Raw genomic sequence first — 19,855 nt, forward strand, 5'->3', positions numbered from 1 at the left:
TTTTCAACGTGCTATACTAAACATTTTTAATATTATTATTAATTATATAATTTGATCAGAGCTAAGAAACAGCGTACTATAGCTCAGTCATTCAAATTCATAGCAGTGCTGAGTGATAAATAATTATTCCAAAGATGCTTCATATATGTGGGGAAAAGTCCCATACAGAATATGCTGGTCTAGAAAAACTGAACGTGCGGAGCAGTAATGATGTATTGTTATATATAATTTACAAGAAAAATGGCAATCATTGAACTCCTCCCATGCACGCTTTCTGTACATACATAATGTCTTTACATGTATAGAACAATCCAGATCTAAAAAGAAAGAAAATGTATTTACAGATATGAAAATAGAGTGTAATCATAGCAGAGTTTGAAACTAAAACAATACATGGACTAAAATGTGCTACTAAAACAGTTGCTCAAAACATTACTCAATACCTATTTTGGTTTCAGTAAAAATGCTTTTGTGTACACACGTAACAGGAATAAGGGAAAGCATTTAACCATTTCAGGGAGTAAAAAAAGAAAACCTCAAAAACTCTATTCAAATACGTAATTTCACAAATCAGGAGCATGAGTGCCAGGCAGCGAAATCTGGGATACATTTGTTCCAGAATAATTAAGAATATCAGTTGATTTTGACATCCTCTCTGCTTTGCATTAGTAATAAAGAGATTATGTTCATCACGAATGTCCATTAGTTACACCCGGGCTAAACGTCCTCATGCACAGGATGGAAGTATTATGAGGCAGCATTTCTTATCCTGTATTTAACAGCACCGATTCAGTGTGAAATGTTATTTCTGGGTAAAACTGGATGAACTTTATCCCTAAATATCAACATACACTAATGTAGAATTAACGATTCGGTTGTCTCTGAGGATATGAACTCCTTGTGAGAATAAAACACATCTCCCGCTGCCAACCTGCCTCCTTCTCCCAAAAAGAAAAGGCAAAAAGCATACTGCATGTTATTAGTGATTAGCCGGGTGAGCTGTGGGGGGTGTTTGGCGTCGGTGACTCAGCTCAGGACTCGCACATTTTCCTCCAAATTGGCCCGAGGCTCCGCCACTGACATAATGCCATTTAATGAGATGCCCAAATCCACCAAGGAGAATAATTCAAAACGTTGGTGCAAATCCTCTGCTCCGTCTTTAAGTTGCTTTTAGCCGTCAAACCTGCATCTTAGAGAAGTGGAGGAGGTCCGGGCAGACCACACGTGTAGACCAGGAGGAGTAGAGGAATGCCGGTTGCTCGATCCAGGCTCAAGCCTTCTTCCCCCAGGTTTAAATCTTATACGCTTTAGGTAGGAGTTCATAAGAAAACGAAACTATTGCATCTGAATAAGACGAAACCCACTTAAAACTATATTCACAGGTTGACCTGTCAGTTAGGACCAGGCTTAGCAACCTGCAGCAGAGAATCTTTTGGAACAGTCTCAACTAAAAAAAAAAAAAAAACATCTCAGAGCGATGGCCGGCATGTGGTACGCTGTCCTCGAGGCAAAAAAAAAAAAAAAGCACACCCTGCTGAGATCAACAGTCCAGCGACCGAGGGAATCAGTGCGGCGTCCCCTTCCTCCTCTGCTCCAGGGCGTGCAGGCCCTCCTGGCGTCCCAGGGCGTGCTGCGTGCCCACTTTGTGGGCTGTCTCTGTGGCGGTGATGTCAATCTGCGCGTACTTGGTGGAGCTCCTCCCTGCCGAGACACGAAAGGAGGCCCGAGATTTGAATGCGGGTCGGATGTATAGAAACACTTTGGTAATTTTGCTTCTAGTGGGAGAGATCCTCTGAACTGTCCAGGGACGACAATTCTAGCCAAAGAGCGTGTGATATTAGGCAGATGCATATTTAACAAAGGGTCGAATTTGAAAGCCTTTAAATTTGATTTATAATCACCATCCAGGGAATAATCCGAAGATGAAAGGAGAGAATAAGGAAGTAAAACTGCCCATTTATCTTGTCGGTTTTTGAGAAATAAGCTTGTTTGCTTTCATAACAAGAATTAGAGAAGCAGATTGGTAGCAGACAAAACTTGAGCCAGCTCCAACTTGTGGTTTTATAAAGGTGAGGTATAAAATCTTGAATGAGACAAATAAGCAGATTTCCTAGTTTTGAAGCATATTTTCAATTGGCAACAATGTAATTAAGACAGAACTGGACCTTTCAGATATGAATATATACTCTTTTTGTCTGTACAGTTTTGTCTTTGACCTACTAGACAAAAGAAAAAAACATAATAACTTTTTCCAATTCCAGCCAATTCCTACCCCGATTAGCTGAAGCCAATTAATGCTTTAGAATGCAGCAAAAGCATTCTTCTGAATCAGCATCCAATTTCGCGAACTGCTGGGAACATCCAAACCAAACACGACAACAGAGAGTTAAGTGGATCTCTGCCCCCGCTGCCAACGTGATTGCTTGTGGTCTGCGGCGCCGTGTCGCCGCGCCAAGCAGAACGATATGGCAACGATTCAGCGGAAGCCTCTTAACAACCCCCCTCCGCCCCCCACCTTCCCTCCCTATGCAGCCCTCCATACAGCGCGTCAGTGGCCCTCCAGGAGGAGGAGCGCGTGTGAGCCGGTGGATGCCCTCTACTGCGCCGCCTCGGATGGAGAGGACGCCGCCGTCTTTCAGCGAGACGGAAGGAACGCCGCGGAATGGCTCGGGAGCCGACGGAGTGAAATAGAATTACAGGCTAATCATGTATCTGCGGCGACTTTTCATGTATCCCGGCGCGTTTTTAAATTGGCTCTTTCAGAACCGTCTGCACGGCTTGAACATCTTTTTAAATATTGCCTTTGCATGGAGCTGCACGGATCAGACACGGATCAGGAAGCCTTGTGTTCAAGACAAGAGCACGAGGTCAAGACCGAGGGCATTTTACATCGACCTTAATCAATTCAGTAATGCCTTCACCTGCATATGAATGAAATATCCTTTGAATAATGAATATGCATCATAGAGTATTCTATATTTCCAAGCTTATGACCATGGCGATTTACAGCATTTCCTTTTGGGCTGATGCCGTGAGCGCGCAGATTGATATATATATATATATATTAACATTTATACAGTGGACCAAAAGCTAGATTTCATGTATGTTTAATAAGAACAAAGGAGTTCTGTGTGTGTGCGAAAGTAGATCAATTCTGACGCAATATCAGTAAAAAGGATGAGTACAATAATGCTAAATGATGGCCATTACTAATTTATTAAAAGTGCCCTTTAGGGCTCAACAGACACTAAAAGAATATTTCCCACTGAGACATTATTAACATTTCACTTTGAGAAATCAAAACAGACCCCTCCATACATTTTCTGACCGTTCTTCTTGCCCGACACCAACCGTTGACCTTTGACTCATCAGAGGTTATGCATGCCTTACGCTGAGGGGGGGCGTGCGCCGCGGCACCCGGCTCCTGCAGCTCCAGCTCCATGTAGTTGAGCTGTTTCTTGGATGTGGGACTGACGGGAATATTCACATACGTCACGCCTTCGCCGCGAGGTCTTTCGGGGAGCGCTGCCTCCGGGGGGGGGACGGACGCCGCCGCCGCCCCTGTCAACAAAAGAGTTAATTGAGTTTCGGTCATACGTGTCGTTGACAGAGAAACAAAAAGAGGCAGAAACTTAATCCCACAACGACGCCACAAGCAACAAGTGGTTCGTCATTGTCTATTTATTACAATGAGCACTGGCGAGTTATTTCACTGTGTCTGTTCAAATCTTTCTTCAATTATGTCACGTGACTTTTTCGGGTGTACCAAATAGTTTTTTGGAGAGTTCTATGACACATATGAGGAATATGCTTCACCCGGCTGTGGATACATAGACAGTATGATTCACATGTCCTTTTACAGGAATTGTTGATAATATTAAAAAGATAAAATAACTCAAACTTTTACTTATTTAAAAGGAGAGGATTACTAATTTGTCGTTATGACCTTAATTAAATGATAACAGCGACAGAAGATTTTTGCCTCCAGGGTTGAGAGTTATTGAGGAAAAAGTCCTTATCAACAGCGCAAACGTTAATTAGTAATTAACATCCTGTACTTAATATTGTTACGTTAGTCATTTGAGTCTGCACACATCTGCAGCAAAACGCACAGCAGCAGATCTGGGATCAGCAGCCACACTGGCACACATTGCACAAAATTGCCCTTGTAACTTATCACAAGCATTAGGGTCATTTTATATCATGAGGCGGTAAAAGCACCTTGTTGTCAGTGCTAGAAATCCGATCCCTTAAACATGTGGAAACCTGGTGTGTTTACAGACACAAATGTTTTTGTTTGTCAAATTAGTGGCAAAAAGAAGGAGGCCACAAATTAAGCTTGCAGCGTCACCTGAAAAACACTACCAAGCTTAAAAAATATTTTACTAAAACAACTTCTGCAAATAACACAATATCCATTTAAACGTATTAATTTAACCAATTTTTGCCACACCAACCGAGGTACAAATCCGAAAAAGAGCTCCAGGGTAAAGGCTATTTATTCGATTGTCTTATTGAGACCGTTTCAGGCCAACAGCATAAAATATGCACATATTTTATTGCTTTTCTTCAATGTCCGTGTCTAAAATGCCATTAAGGATAAATAAAACCTTTGGTGCACTCAAGGATATCTGTGAAATTTCCCCACTTGCAAACCTGCATACTTCCGTTCTCCGCCATGAATAGTGTAATGCGTGACGCTCGGGGACTTTTGACTCCCCCTAAACGCTACCAGACAGATCAAACCCCCGAGCTGGGGGGGGGGGGGGGGGGTCAGTCACACTGTCAGTGAGAGGCCATCAGACGCCGGGAGAGTGCGGCCTTTGGCGACGCCCAAGAGGAACCGATTCCTGATCTAGAAACCCGGCGGCTACTCTCGGAGGTGTTACGTTTTATAACGCCCCCCCCCCCCATCACGCCTGTTGACAGGGGGCGCACGTTGCTCAGGAGGGAACACCTCGTGTCCAGAATTACACAAAGTCAACCGCTTTCCAGGGAAACATGACGGGTTCGGTGACAGCTGCGTCTCCGGGGTAACTGGCCTGCGAAAAGATGGGGGGGGGGGGGGGGGGTCCTACCTTTTACATGACAGACGTTGAGGCAGAGCTGGAACCGACTGACCCAAAAAGGCCAATGCGATGTTACACAGTGTTTTCATATTTACCGCTTAGTTACTCTTCAATAGAATAGTGGCGAGAATTCTATGCACAAGGGGGCGGAACCAACCGGCGGGTCCCATCAGTGTTGGGACGGCATCCTCAAGTAAACCTGAGCCGTCGGACTCGGCCGCCGTGCCGACCGTCCCCGTCCATTAACTGCTCTGTTCGTGTGCGTGTGTGTGTGTGTGTGTGTGTGTGTCTGTACGCGAACATGACTGATGTGTTCGGTGCCACATCCTGACAGCTGCTGGGACTTCCTGCAGCGGGTGTGCATTAGACTGAGGGTACCCTTTCCGAGGCGGTCCCCCTCCCCTCGCCGTCAGGGCAAGGCGTGCCGTCAACACGTCACCGCGCTCGCCGCTTGTTTGTGTTTTCTCTGGACACAATTGAGTGTTACGTAACTCGAGGAGCGAGCGATTATGAAAAAGCGATCCTGTTCATTCCTGGCCGCCGGTCTCACTCACCTTGGTCTTCCTGCAGGAACCTCTTCTGCCCACAGCTGCCCATCAGCTCGTACTTGCTTTTTTCCTCCGCCTGCGGCACACAGCGCGCAGCGTTGATTAGAATCTGCGGGAAGCAACTACGGCATTAAATCTATTGGTAGAAGTTGGTCCGCCACAGCTCGGCGGACACGTCAGGAGGAGGCCCAAATCCGTGTGGAAACGATGGTTCATCGCTGTGGATGGATGACCATGCAGCCACGTGATCTTTGATCCCACACAGCCACTGTGAGCGCGCCATGTTGGCACTGAGAATGTATATATACAGGTGATCAGCTGACTCTAAGTGACAACATCTTGGAGGTCTTTGCGTTGTCAACCAACCAACCTCTATTGTCCCTTGACTTTTCTTACTTTTGGCTTTTTGCGTCTGAAAAGGTCTCATCTCGAACCCACGTAGAAGTCCAAAGCAAAAGGTTTTAAAAGGTACAGTCCATTAACGGCTACCAGCTCATTTACATCATTCTCAACTGCTTATTCCAATCCACATGCGGGACGACTAACCGGACATCAGGTTCAAGACCACACACTTTCCCCGTGTTTAATTTCAGATACTACTTGAACCTATTATTCCTGCTCTTCACCCTCGATATCGGACACATTGTTTAGCTGAACTCGCAGCACAATGAGCTGCAGTCAAAATGTGTCGGTGGTTGATATCATTAAAGCGGATTAGAGGTTTTTTAAACGGGCCTACCTCCAAGTTCCTCTCCAGCGGCCGACTCTCCATGATCTCATAAGCGGGATCGGCTCTGCGTCTTTCCCCTTTGCTATTAAGCCTTTTGTCTGTTGGGGGGGAGAGAGAGAGAGAGAGAGAAACATTTTTAACATAAGAAACTGCAAACTCTTGTGCCAATAGCCGCGGCATAATCATTATCCCACAGCGCTTTTTAATCCATTCTGTGAATGACTTCAGACAGGCTGCTCTTTGCATGAATTCCTCCAGAGCTCCAGTGGTGGGAGGAAAAGGAAATGATAGTGGATCGATTAATCATCCTCTATTGCACACGGGGGGGCTTGAACTACAGATCTGGATGGGTGACATGCAGAAGATAAACGTGCAGCCCTTTAGTGCCATTTCATGCTCTGCGCCGCCTCGTTAGTTACTGTAAAGAATATATGTCGTCATTAGGCCAATAGTAAACTGATAAATTAGCCCTCCAAGTTTTAGTGTTCTTATTCTACTTTGCGTATACGTGCACAAAGATACTCCTGCTATAACCGGGTTGGAGGCTTATAATGTTGAGCTTTTTAAAGAGGTGCACATTCAGCCGAGGGCGCTGACTCTCGTAGAGCCTGTGCATAATTTATGATTTCATAACTCGCGCCGCAACAACTTCGGCCCCGTTGACTTTTCAAAGCCCTCGAACTCAGTTGTACGAGCAGCACAACAAAAGGGAAGGTCACAGAGTGCGGAGGAGGAAAACAAGCAGTTGATTAAACAAAAGAAGCCAGGAGGAAAAGAGGTGTGTTCATCTTTTTTTTTTTTCTTTATTGATGACGGAGCGGAAACAAAGAGGAGGTCCACTTTCGGGAGGTCGGCGGAGCAAAGGGACGCCACAGGGATCGCAGCAGCTTTGCTGGGAGTCGAGGAGAACATTGGAGAAGAGGCCTCTTACCTTCGCCGGCCGCTGTTCCACCATCCGGCTCCTCGCCGGCAAACGGGCGAGACCCGTTCGTAGGCGGTCGAGAGGCGGGAACCTTCCCGCTGCGTCTCTCCGCGGCGGGGGGCACCCGCGGGGGAGGGCGGCAGTGCTCTCCTCGACACTTGAAACAGTTTTCGTAGATGACGGCTCCTCTGTCGTCGGCCCCCGAGTCGTGAGATGCGGGCGTACGGGCGCCAGTCGGTGCAGATTTCGGCTCATTTCCCAAACTGGGGCTCATTGACTCGTAAAGGTTCAGTCTGTTGCTCTTCGCCTCAAGCTGCCTATCGGCATTTGGGAAGCCGAGCAGATCAGCTAAGAGACTGGCTAATTTATCTCCTCCTTTTCTTGGCAGCGGCGAATCGTCGCTTCTCCTCACCGGTGGCTCCTCTAAGCCGCGAGTGTTCTCAGACCCAGACGGTTTATCCAGAATGTTCCACGCCGCGATATAGTGTTTAGCGGCGTTGCAGGGTCTGCATGGTGATTTGTCAGCACTTTGATCTGCTGGATTGAAAATATGATGTTCCGGAGGCAAAGAAAAACCTTCAACATGCTTTGATTTCTGTCCCAATCAGCGAGCTCTGGCTGCAACAGCATAATATTACTGTTATTTTGACCCCAACGTGCATCCACTCTGTCCATGCACGCACGGTCCAATGCATGCAATGAGGTGTGCATGCAGCGCTTCACTTACCTGGTATGACAGGTATCACTGAAGCACTCGCAGGGATGCATTGGGTCCCCTGTAAGATGAAAAAAAAACCACAATTAACAATTTAAATTCTTAAAAGTGGTTCAAATTAAAGAAAAAGCAACAAGCTCCAATGTTTAGTTGAGAGGCATCTTAAAAAGGAACCAATTGGTTCCCAATGAAAATGTATATCTGGAAAAACAGGGCTTACAAATATAACCTTCATTTTAGAGGTTACATAGTTTTCTTTAACAGTTTAGCATTGTGGTTTTTATGAAATGATCACTTAAAAGCACTCCAGTGGCCTGTTAGGTTTCTATAACTTTTATACATTAATATTTAAAACTTAAAATAACTCCAGATGAGTACACCAATCACACTGAGAATATCGTGTTTCTACACATACATCCGTCTCTTGTCTCACCAGCAAAACTGAACAATTTGTTAAACCGCGAGGCTCGTAGAATGAATTCCAATGAACCATCTTAACGCATGTATAAATATACTTATTCAAACCGCGTATATTTAGTTGTGTCCCTTTAACTGTGAGCCAATAAACACCTCAGGGCGGAATGTGTTGCTCGCGCTGACTGTGATAAATAACCTCCCACACTCCTCTGATGTGTGATCCATAAGCTTCTGGCCAATAACTCGCATGTATTATTTAGTTCACTGAGGACTGACGGCGAGGAAACGAAAAGACAAAAGAGAACACGTTGTCCAGGTAAGCAACGGCAATTTGTCTTTCTTGACCGAATGCACCGCCAGTAGGTGGAGCTGTTAGTTTAGAATATGCAGTGAACATAAAACTGCCCTGGACGCAACAGAACAAAGACGCTCGTGGTGAGTTTGCATCTGGTTATAATCCCCCTGGAACCACTTTACGATCGTCAAACCGAGGATTAAAGCACACTCACTTCATAGTAAAGTTTTTACTACAAGCTTCTTTTCGGCATAAACAAATTCCACGGACATTCAGTTTGGAGTTTACCTGCTTCTCCCTCAAGCTAAGCCGTATTAATTCAGGCACTAAATATGCACAAGAGGTCACGAGGTTAAAATATTCAGGCGTACGATGCCGACTTGTGGCGCAGATGGACAATGCGACTGCCGCTTGTTGCGACGCCGAGCGCCGTGAAGGTCATATGGACAGTGAGCTACGGAGCAGATGATACAGTGATGATAAGGCCTTTTTTTTTGTGAGGGCCGCTGCGTAAACAGATGGCCGACGATGATGGAGCGGCACTCATATCTGAGCTTAGTCGAAGTGCTTTCTTTTGTTGCAAAAAAAAAAGAAAAAAGGATAAGACGATATTTTTCGTCTTACCTTAAATCCACCACAAACTAAGCAGATGGTCACAATGGTTTTGGAGGCAGACGCGAGGGGGCTGCAGGTGTGACACGAGTCTTGCTGTTGGCTCGAGGCCAACCAGCTTTTCCTACCCTCCTGCGAGGGGATCTGCGAGTGTTCACTCGTCGACGGCCTCTCAGTGGTTTCCGAGTGGCCGTCGGCGGTCGCGCCGCCGCTTTCATCCTCCTCCTGCGCCGAGTCTGCGGCGAGGCCTAAACAGGCAGCTTCCTCTGTTGAGCTGGAGGGTTCGTTGTCTTTGGCCCCTCCACTCGCCTCCTGCAACAGACTCCTGGGGCTCTCGTAGAGGTACCGGAGCGAGGTTGGCGCTCGGTATTCGTGGCGAGGGACGGTGGCGCAAGTACAGGGGCTCAGGTCTTGAGCCAGGCGGGGCGGCAGGCTGAGAACGGAGCCGAAGTCCTCCCCGCTGGTGATGTCCAGGCTGCCCGTGCAGGAGGAGAAGCTTCCAGAGTAAGAGGAATGGCTGGCGGTGGCGATGCCGCTGTCAGAGGAGCTCTGGCGGCCGATCTCCTGGAGCTGGCGGGGGGGCTTGGCCGCGGGCCGCTCGACGCCCCCCTGGGTGACGGAGAGCTTCTCGATGCTCTGCGAGGCCGATTTAGCTGCCGCGTGGTGGCCGCCGCCGTCGGAGGGGTTGGAGGCCGGCTCGGTCCAAACGGCCGCTCGGCTGCCAATGCTGCCGTCTGATTGGCTGGTGTCCGACGCGTCAGAGGAGCCGGAGATGCTGCGGTCGTCTCCGCCGGCAGACGGGCAGTACGAGGACGAGGCTGCCAAGGAAACATTAATGCGGTTTGAATCGATTCCTTTCAGAGACAAAGCATCATAACACCATCGCGCAAGATTCTTCTCCCAATTATTAACCACATAATAGGAGCCATAAATCAGCAGGGTGTGTATCATTACAAGCTAATGCAGCATTTATTCCCTCGGGGTGCCTCGGGAAAATCCTACGACGAAACACCCACATTCAGAGCGCCAAAATTTGTCAAATTAAGCTGTAGTTTCACCCCCTTTTTTCTATTTTGAATCCCGGCGCACATCAACCGTGCCGTACCTGTGCTGCTCTGGTGAGAGAGAAGGCTCAGTCGTTTCTCCAGCTCCTGGGCCTCGTGGTCCAACCTCTCCTCCAAATTCGTCTGGCTGGCGGAGAGTTCTGTTCGAGAGAGAATCCCAAGAATAACCCACAATATATATTCATACACATATATATATTCAATAGAAACACACAAACATAAGCGCGTACAATGTGTTCATCAAACAAACTCTCGAGTCTCGCTGCCGTCTGTGAAAACAACAACCCCAGAGTGACGAGTCGGGACCCTTTAAGCCCACGAGAGCCACCAAATGATGTAAAACAAGCACTTTGGCCAGAGGGCCGCGTGCTGTCATTTGGCCCGTAAGTGTAACAAGCCTTTTCCACAAGCTCAGGAAAAAGGGGTCACGCGGCAGTGTGTGTGGGGGGGTACTTTGCAGTATTTGTGTAACACTATTAGGTTTATTAATAGCGGTGCCACGTGGCTGTTGGAGCTAGCGGCTAAAGATCGTTGGCGGCGTACAGGGAGCTCATGTACCTTGGAAGGTCAACGCTGACACTGGATTGATTTTTTTTAATGTGGTAAATGGACCTTTACTATGGTAAAGTTCACATCCTACATGAGGAAGTTTAACTTAGTATAGACAGTGTCCTCGAATGTATCGAGTTCCTCTACATGTTGATCTTTGATTTTCAAATCTACAACTCCAAGTTGCACATCTGAATTAACATATTACAGTCAATCTGTAGGTTAAAAGTCCAAACTGAAATATTTTGAGCCAGGATTTCTAATGTTTGAATAAATATTAATCTTATACAATGTATTCATTACTGTTATATGTTGATTATGAAATATTTCTCCCTTATTTTAAACTTCAAACCTTGAACTAAATCCTAAAGCTATTTGTCATGCTCATCATAAGAAAAGGTACAATTAGAACTGAATGTTTTTTTATCAAGGTTGTTTGTGGGGACATTTGAAAATAAATACTTCACATTGACAAGGGTCAATCTTAAAATACGTGCAACCCAGCCAGAATAAAATTGATTCACTATAACTTATTCAAATAATATTTTTCTCATTTTCTTTCTTTTCTCAAGATGAAAACCTACTTTCATCTTTAGACAAAAATACGTGTATTTTTAACGATAACAGTTCTTATGCATCTTGGTGTTTCAAAGACCCGAAGAATCTGTGTGGCATTTGAATTAAAGTGTCCACGGTGTTCGGGCAGCATCATAAACATCGTATACAAACTGACACATTTCACATCCGTCGCTATGGCCGCAACCAAAAAGATCTGCGGCTACCTCATCTCAGTCAACTTCCACAAATATCTCCTCCCCTCTGATCAAATTAGGATTTTCTAACTGGACTGTAACGCGGTCTTCACTACATTTATCTCATATCCAGGGTTATAAGACCCAGCATGCATTTATATGAAAGTATAAATGTTCCCCCCCGGGCGTCGTCTTTGTATCCTGGGGACTGAACAAATAGCAGCAGAGAGCGAGAAGCAGAGCGAGGTGGAAACCGCGCAGCGGGCAAACTGATTTATGCAATTAATAAAAACACAGAGGCGGAGAGATTTAGTTCGGGGGCAGCGTGACAGCGACAGAGGCGGAGACGAGGGCAGAGGTGAACCGTGGAGCGAGAGACATAATCAAGGGCTGCAGAGAGCAATGGGAGTATAAAATGAGCGGCGGGCGACTGAGTAGGAAATCAAGTGGGGAGGCAGCAGTGGAATCCGGTGGATGAGGTTACACGCATGCCGGGAGTGATTAGGAGGCTTTGGCTGCTCTGCTTTGTGGGAACTGTGACTTTGACCCCTCGCTCTCCCCCAGACATCCTCCCCGCTATTTATTCTACGACGCAGCACAATAATAGCAGTATGAGCTCAACCTGTGATTGAAGGGGGAAGGGGGGTGTGAGAACCCGAATATCCACCAGGGCCCACAGCTGCATCGAAGTCGTTCGCCGGGAGAGACAGTTTCTTTTAAAAGTGCGAGTGTGAAAAATGGAAATGTGATAATTTGACAGCTTTGGTAATAAAAGACCAAGCGTCCAAATGTGTGAATATAACAGAAATAGAAGAAATCACAAAGATAAGATAGAGGGTTGACAGTGGGTATGACTCTTTGTATCAGAGACCATTTCCACTATTTCTATTTAATATATCATGAATAGAGACAGCAAATTAGTACACAAGTACACAAAATATCTGTAAGACAATAGATTATGTCTGTAATTCTTTTTTCTATGCGCCAAGTTACAGGTCAGGATTGATTTTAAATTTAAAACTGCAATAAGTGAAGTTATATTGACATATGAATGCCTAAAAAAACTGTATGGCTCATGTTTCAGCATTACATTACAAAAAGCAGCTTACTTAAACTTTTAGCTCCATTTTTGGTCGCCACCTGCTCTCGAAGTGATTGTCGGTCTATTAAGCTCCTAAACGATCATCAGATAGTCGCTAAAATGATTCGTTTGTGTCTGCCGTTGAGCCAGTAGCGTACCGCGCATCTATTGGGGCCTTTTAGCCAAAACGAGCACTCACACAGAAGCTGGAGAGACTTGGAGCGAGACGAATGAGAATGAGCGAATGAGAGTTGATGGCAGCCGTAAGGTCAGACGATAACTCGCTCTGCCTTCATCACTACATATGATCCTTGTCACACTGTCATTTGATCCATTGTTGATATAGAAGGAGAAAAAAAAGCAATAGCCATAAATTCAAGAGGAGTTCTATCAGTTTGTTTGTTGTTGATTGGTTGTTGAGCTATTTGATTGGTTAGCATGGAATTGAATAAACACTGTTATTGTCATCTCACAAACACCCTCGGGCTTGTACAAACGGGGGCCGAACAGTGAAGACCACATATTCAGTCCAACGTCTAACCTTCGTGCTTGACACCTTTAACAAATCGAAATCTCGCACGAAGGCCGTGATGTAATAAGAGCAGAAAATAAACCGAATGTCTATTTGGAACTCGGCCCGTTCTCCAGCGTGCCCACCAGTAGCACTACACTCTCGACTATACATAGACCGCCATTCAATTTGCTTTCCATAACCACAGTTAGTACAGTAGTTATCCTCCTGACATATGTTTAAGGTGACCCAGAGCTTTACGTTCATCACAGTACATTTAAATCAGGGGTTAGGGCGTTTGACTAAAATTATAAATTGCTTCAACGGATTACCCAATTACATAAAAACAGCTGTCAGTCATATTTTAGTCACATAAAAGCACAGCCATGCAGGGAGGAATCCTTTGAGTCATTCTGCCAAAAACGATTGGATTCCAGGAAGGGAGCACACCTAACAGCTATGATAATCCCTGGAGGCACAGGAAGGGAGCCAAACACGGTTTGACACAATTTAGACTTGTTGACACAAGTTTTTCTCCCCCCCACACTCCTTGGGTGACAGCAAAGCCGCTTGTCTTAATCGTAAAATAGGCATAACACAGACATCCAGCTTCTTTCTGTAAACGACGTTCCTTACAAATGATCCTTTCAGTCTCCCTGCGGGACTCAAGGTTTGGTATTCCGGTCCTTTTTCCGACAAAGCACCTTTTTAAACACATCTGGAACTGACCTGGTAAGACGGGCCGCAGTCCAAAGGGGCCTCTGGTGGGGGAGATGCCTCGGACGATGCAGTCGAACAGAAAGCTGATCTGCTCGCTCTCAGCGGACGCCAGCAAGAAAACACCGGCCCCTGCAGACAGCAGACTTTGTCAGTGTCACGTTAGCCAATATCCACCAGAAGTATCCGCTACGCCCAAATAGGGACGATTCCTGCTAGTGCTGCTACGACTGACATTTATTCTTATTTCGGTTTTAGTTTGTTCGGTCTCTGCGTGTCAAAATGATCATAATAATATAATTCATACCGAGGAGAACATCATTGTCCAAACCAAATTACATGGTAGTGCATCCGATTGACAACTATCAACGCCACGATGGCACGAGAGGAATAATCAGCTGGGCATCATGAATATCTGTACAAAGGATTGATGGAAATAAATTCAATAGATGTCAAGATACTTCAGTCAGAGGATCAAAGAGGACCAAATCTTCATTTGCCATCTGAAAGAAGAAGCCACATCACGATCGAAGACGGGGACAAATCTGGCCGGTCGTTCAGGGACATTCTTTGGCACTCGTCAGTTTCTGATTCAAAAGAAATCCCTTGGCTTGGCTGCTCTTCTGCATTTTTCTTTTTGACGACGTTCTAAACTGAAGCCAATGCCATCAAAAGGTTGTATGGGATTGCAAAGGTTAAAGGCCACGCTCCCCAGGGGTCTCTTTACCTCCCTCCAACGATACAAATGGGTGTTCTTTACAAGGTGTCCCCGGGTAAAGGGTGGTTGTGTCTCCCTGTCCCTGAGACCACCCATCTCAAGGCAGGCTTCAATAACATTCCCAACAATCCCCTTTTAGGGGGCAGGGTCAAGGGTCAGCAGTCACGTCTGCACCAATCTACATTGAATAGGTATAATTAACTTCAACTTAATTGCATTAACCTTATATTGTGCTCTCATTGGTCACAGGAACTTCCTTCAGGGTTCAATGTAATCTCTGCAAATCGTTTCTTTTGGAGGAACCACATCTACTCGTGTCACGCGTTTTGATAGCAGGTGACCAAACATCAGGTGTCAAAGGTTGGAGTTAAAACAAGTAAACAAAGCAAAACCAACAGGACAGGTGGTTTGGGCTGGTTTAGGTTACGACAAAGATTCTGCACAGGAACAAAAACAACAAGTGGACCCGGCTGGTTTCGCCTCTCAAGAGTGATTAAACAAACAGAACATTAAAAGGTGTTCAGTTTAAATGTACTAAATTCACTAAAGCAAAGGCTTTAAAACTATAAAATAAAGCAAAAAACCTTCCGACATTCAACAAATCTTCAAAATGTTTTCCATTTGTACTCGATAAATTACTATTATTATTGGTCATCTCTTGTGATAATCCACTTTTTAGAGTTTGTTCGGTTTCTAGTTAAGATTTCCTTGACTATTACTCTGATCTGGTCAGATTTACAGTATGTTTGATTCATTGATTCATTCATGTGATAATAAAGTATTATCCTCACTGATTCTCCAACCTTTCGCTCATTCCCTTCCCATCCATCATTGTCCACCTGAACACTCATTTGAGCCCTCACTGGTCATCGAACCCATCAGGATCTAAAAGCTCTTTTCTGTGTTTCTTCACGTTATCCACGAGTGAAGATTCGACGGCGCTAAATAAATCACGCTGCACATAACCCACGCGTCGCGTTTCCCTCACAGTAAGAAACGCTAATGACAACAAGTATTTGATCGCCGTGATCGTTCACATTCCATTCCAGCAGTTGATAAACTCCACGTTGCAATTACTGGTATCAGGATCATTTCGATCGGTCATAGCAATGTGCGGTATTGTGGACGGAGAAAGGCGCCGATTACCCGATGAGCTGCAGATTTCGTAAATACGACGTTAGCTGAAGTAAAGAAAAATAAGAGAACAGACCTACGAACATCAACACCAGGGTTTCTTTAACTTATCCTGTAAGGCTGTGGAGCTAAACAAACCAACCAATGGTGTGAAGCCTGATTGTAGGCTGTAGCATTAAGAATTCCCATAATTTGAACCAAGCAAAACAGGACAGACGCAAACAAAAGCCTTTTTCTTCTGATAATTGCCGGTATAACGTGTACTACGCATATCATTACGGTACTTCACAGCCTGATGAATGAAAGCTGCAAATTGATCATCTACAATAATAGCTTATGTGGTCTGTCTGCGAAAGACGCATTAGAGCCATTAGCCTCTAATGATGTGACCCGATTTTAATCAAGATCTTATTTTCCTGACACGATGCAGATAGGGAGGGTCTGAAGTAAAGATAACTCTGTTCTTTTTCCCTTATTTGGTTATCTTAACCGTGCTTCCATACGTTTTCCTGTCCATTACGCTGCTGATGTTCTTCTTTCCAAGCCACCCATTCGGTCAAAATGTTCACAGTTGCTTCAGTTCCCATTATGCAATTATTCCCATTAAGAGTCAAAACTCACAGTAACCACATCTTGATCCGCCCTCGAACACGAATCCATTGGGTACAGGCCCATATCTGCGCAGGTCTGGAAGGTTCCAGTGGCCGATGATCACCGGAGGGACGTCCCTGGCCAGAGTCAGCAAGTTATTGCACAGATGAAGAGTTGCGGGTCCACTCTCCAACTTGGTCCCTGGTAAGACTCCAACGCTGAATCTGTGCACTGCGGAAACAGAGAAACCAGTCAGACCAACAATGAAAATCTCTCATCTTTTTTCCTCCACCCCCTTAGTACTTGAATTTTGCCTTCAAAAGGAGAAGGAAACAGTGTCCTTACAAAAATGATGACTTCAGCGGGGATGAGATGCCAAAGGTGACGGAGAATGAGATCAGCGAGCTGAGGTCTGACAACAGCCGCCTCAGATCTGAAGCCCAAAGTAACCGACCGAAGCCCGTCGCAAACATCTGCATAATCCAGCTAGTTACACACTGACGGGGAACGGTGGGTGTAAATTTAGAAAGGCCCGTGGGTTTGCGGCAGCGGCACTGAGCCAAAGACTCCTGCTGCGCCGAGTAAAAGTCTTTGATTGACGGAGGCGACGACGGGGACGCGTCAGCGGGCGGCGCCTCCTCGTCACAACAGTGGACGAAAGATTCGTGCCGCAGAGCGACGAGAGGATCCGATCGCAGACGTTATATATAAATGTATAAATGGATTCCCACGTAGCACATCAGACTGGAAGGGTGTCCTCTACCACAGTCATTACAGACGCCTTTAGAATTCAGCTGGACTTTGGCCACCAGCCGAACAGCCCAATGCTATAATTAGCGACTTATTTGTTTATCACTTACATAACTTATACAAGTACAACCGTGGGCCTGAAGCTTGCAGCATCGGTGGAATCTTTTAAAATCACTTCTCGACCCATTTTCTTTTTCTTTAAAGATCACAGTTTTATTTTAAACACACTTTATTTCTTATAATGAGTCATCTGATGATTATCGTAATGTTGTTTCTTATTGTCACTATACATTTTTTTACTTTACGAATGTCCGTAGAAGGGAATACAACTACTCCCCTTGGTCTGACTCGGTCCAGCCAGCGTCTTCATTAAAAGTGTTTTCATCCCTCATAGTGCCTCTTATTACATTTCAACAAGCGATGAGAAAGTGTTTCCCATTTTATTGCCAAAAGCACTTTATAAAATCCTGCAAAACCTCAATAAAAACACAACAAATACTTCAGAGAGGAGTTTCATCTGGGCAAGTCAAAACCACAAGCATAACCACAAATTACGAATTGCTTCCAGATGCATCTCTCCGTCCTGGTGACAGCTGGATATGACTCTAGAATATGAATCGGAATTCTCTTGTATGAATGGCAGTTACGAGAGTGCAGCTTTTCCAAAAAGCGCTGCAGGCCTCAAGCGCGACGGATGAACCACCCGGCTTGCAGACAATTGCTTTGTTTCCAGTTTCGCGCGGTTATATTTCGGTTATATTTCGGTAAATAAATAAAATAAACGCGAAAGGGAAAGGACACCCAAACCAAAAGCACGGGCGGAGCCCCCCCACCTTCTCCGAGGCTGTACCGGAGGCGGGCGTCCCACGCCTGCAGGGCCTCCTTGCTGTCGAAGCCCAGCAGAGCGGCCTGGTTCAGGCACAGCACGGCCAGGGTGAACGCCACGCCGTCGTGCCACTGGCCCGCCTCCACGCCGCAGATCTCCTCCAAGGTCACACTGGCCCGCTCCCTGCTGCCCTGCGCCTTGTCCGCCTTGTCCTTAAAGACCAGCAGCACCAGGCAGTCTGGAGTAGACGGAGGGTGACAATGAGCAGAGAGACAATACAATTATATATATATATATTTATTTTTTTGATGGTTTGCTGAAAATAACTGGAAACACCATCCATGAAGTCGGTGATTAATCACATTGTAAAATACTGACACAAAGTATCCCGACACACAGTAGCCGTTGTAGCGTCCCGTTGTCTTTTGGCACCTTCAAGCAATCAGTGTCAACTGACAAAACAAGACTGTGTGTGTGTGTGTGTGTGTGTGTGTGTGTGTGTGTGTGTGTGTGTGTGCGTGTACCTCACTCCTTCACACACAGACACACACACTTCTTAACCCTCCACCGGTGAGGCATTGAGCGCAGACAGCTGTGATAACACTGACATCAAAGATGTGAAGAGGAGCGGCACTCGACCTCGGGTCCAACCTGTGAAGCGTGTGAAGCTGTGCAGCAGCACATATTCAAAGAAGCCTTTCTGCGTAACGCAACGCCGCCACTTTCCCCAAATCCTCGTCTCTTGTTGGGAAACGCACAGAAAGGCCCGAGGCGAGGTCGGTCCGAGATGACCTCATGCTCCAAATAACAGGAGGCGAGTCACACAGAGCATGAACGCGTGTCCAAATACACAGCAGGCCTCAAATCCGCTCTAAAGAGGCAGAAATGCTTGGTGGGGAATTGAAGCGGGTGAATGTGTGACATCCAGAAGGCCTGAATGAAATCCGTGCACCAATCATATCAACAGTGAGGCTACAGAAAGAAAAGAAAAGAAAGAAGTAAAGACAAGAGAGCCACAGAGCAGGATTCTAGATTACAAACGACGTTTAAGCGCCTTCACCGAGGGAATAAGGGCAAACGTTTGCACTTTAAATGCAGTGCAGCCCACACGAAGCGGGGCTCGTAAACACGGAGCCTCTGCGAGCGGACGACGCACACTGATTGAAGAGTCTGCTTTCCTCCTCAGCGGCGCGGCGAATGTGCGCAAAACGTCGCAGAGAATAAAGCGAGAGGAGCGCAAATTCGTAATTTTCTTTCTTGTATTTACCTGCTACAGGAGACGGCTTGCGCAGGACGAGCCACCTAGTTTTCCACTGTGGAAGAAAGCAAAAAGTAAAGTCAAACGTGTCTTTTTGCTTGCTTGTTGTTGTTGTTGTTTTGCGTGCGTGCGTGCGTGCGATAACTTCCGCCGTGTCCGTCAGCAAAACATATCGACGCGCTAAGCACCTTTTTTCCATCTCGGAGTCTGGCATATCCCTCCACGACAACAGAATCCGTCATCTTCAGTCATGGTTCCGGACAGCTGCACGGTCGCTGCCTGAATGAGGGGGTCACTTTCAAAATAGCCCCCCACCCCCCCCTCTCTCTCTGTCTCTCTCTCTCTCTCTCTAACCCAGAGAGAGAGAGAGAGAGACAGTACCTTGGGCTGGTTTGCACCACCTGCTGCTGGTGGTGCTGCTGGTGGAGGAAACAACTACATGGCTCTCGGGCCGCAGGTACCACGTCTCCTAAGCAGCGCTGACAGGGGACGGGTCTTTATTCTGGTTCGTGCACACAGTCGTGTATTTTGCAATACAATACAAAAAAAAAGTCCCAAATGGCTCTTCGGGTGTCGGCGTTGGTGGAAGGTCACAT

General features: G+C 46.1%; 1 protein-coding gene across 14 annotated transcripts; it reads right to left on the bottom strand.

The window, feature by feature from the left end:
• Positions 1 to 19,578, bottom strand: LOC120822677 (protein Dok-7). 14 transcript variants are annotated; one of them, XM_078107214.1, is made up of 13 exons: positions 19,448 to 19,578; positions 19,269 to 19,314; positions 18,009 to 18,239; positions 16,456 to 16,656; positions 13,995 to 14,114; positions 10,414 to 10,512; positions 9,321 to 10,126; positions 7,997 to 8,045; positions 7,279 to 7,803; positions 6,357 to 6,445; positions 5,624 to 5,693; positions 3,391 to 3,561; positions 1 to 1,701 (listed from the first exon to the last, which is right to left on the bottom strand). In XM_078107214.1, the coding sequence occupies exons 1-13, from the start codon at positions 19,499 to 19,501 to the stop codon at positions 1,565 to 1,567; spliced, it is 2,598 nt and encodes an 865-aa protein (XP_077963340.1). In that variant the 5' UTR covers positions 19,502 to 19,578; the 3' UTR covers positions 1 to 1,564. The 14 variants fall into 14 exon arrangements, with proteins under 14 accessions (XP_077963340.1, XP_077963337.1, XP_077963338.1 ...); XM_078107211.1 differs by having other exon boundaries at positions 3,319 to 3,561; XM_078107212.1 differs by having other exon boundaries at positions 5,624 to 5,726.
• Positions 19,579 to 19,855: the final 277 nt, after the last annotated feature.

The sequence above is a fragment of the Gasterosteus aculeatus genome, chromosome 7, assembly GCF_964276395.1.
Source record: "Gasterosteus aculeatus chromosome 7, fGasAcu3.hap1.1, whole genome shotgun sequence".
Lineage (NCBI taxonomy): Eukaryota > Metazoa > Chordata > Actinopteri > Perciformes > Gasterosteidae > Gasterosteus > Gasterosteus aculeatus.

Bases quoted from the DNA above. Each gene is read 5' to 3' on its own strand.
- LOC120822677 (XM_040182505.2), bottom strand. From the start codon at position 19,501: ATGACGGATTCTGTTGTCGTGGAGGGATATGCCAGACTCCGAGATGGA. The intron at 19,315-19,447 runs GTGCTTAGCGCG...TTTCTTCCACAG, and splicing joins GACTCCGAGATGGAAAAAAG to TGGAAAACTAGGTGGCTCGT. The intron at 3,562-5,623 runs GTGAGTGAGACC...TTTTGTTGACAG, and splicing joins GTTCCTGCAGGAAGACCAAG to GGGCGGCGGCGGCGTCCGTC.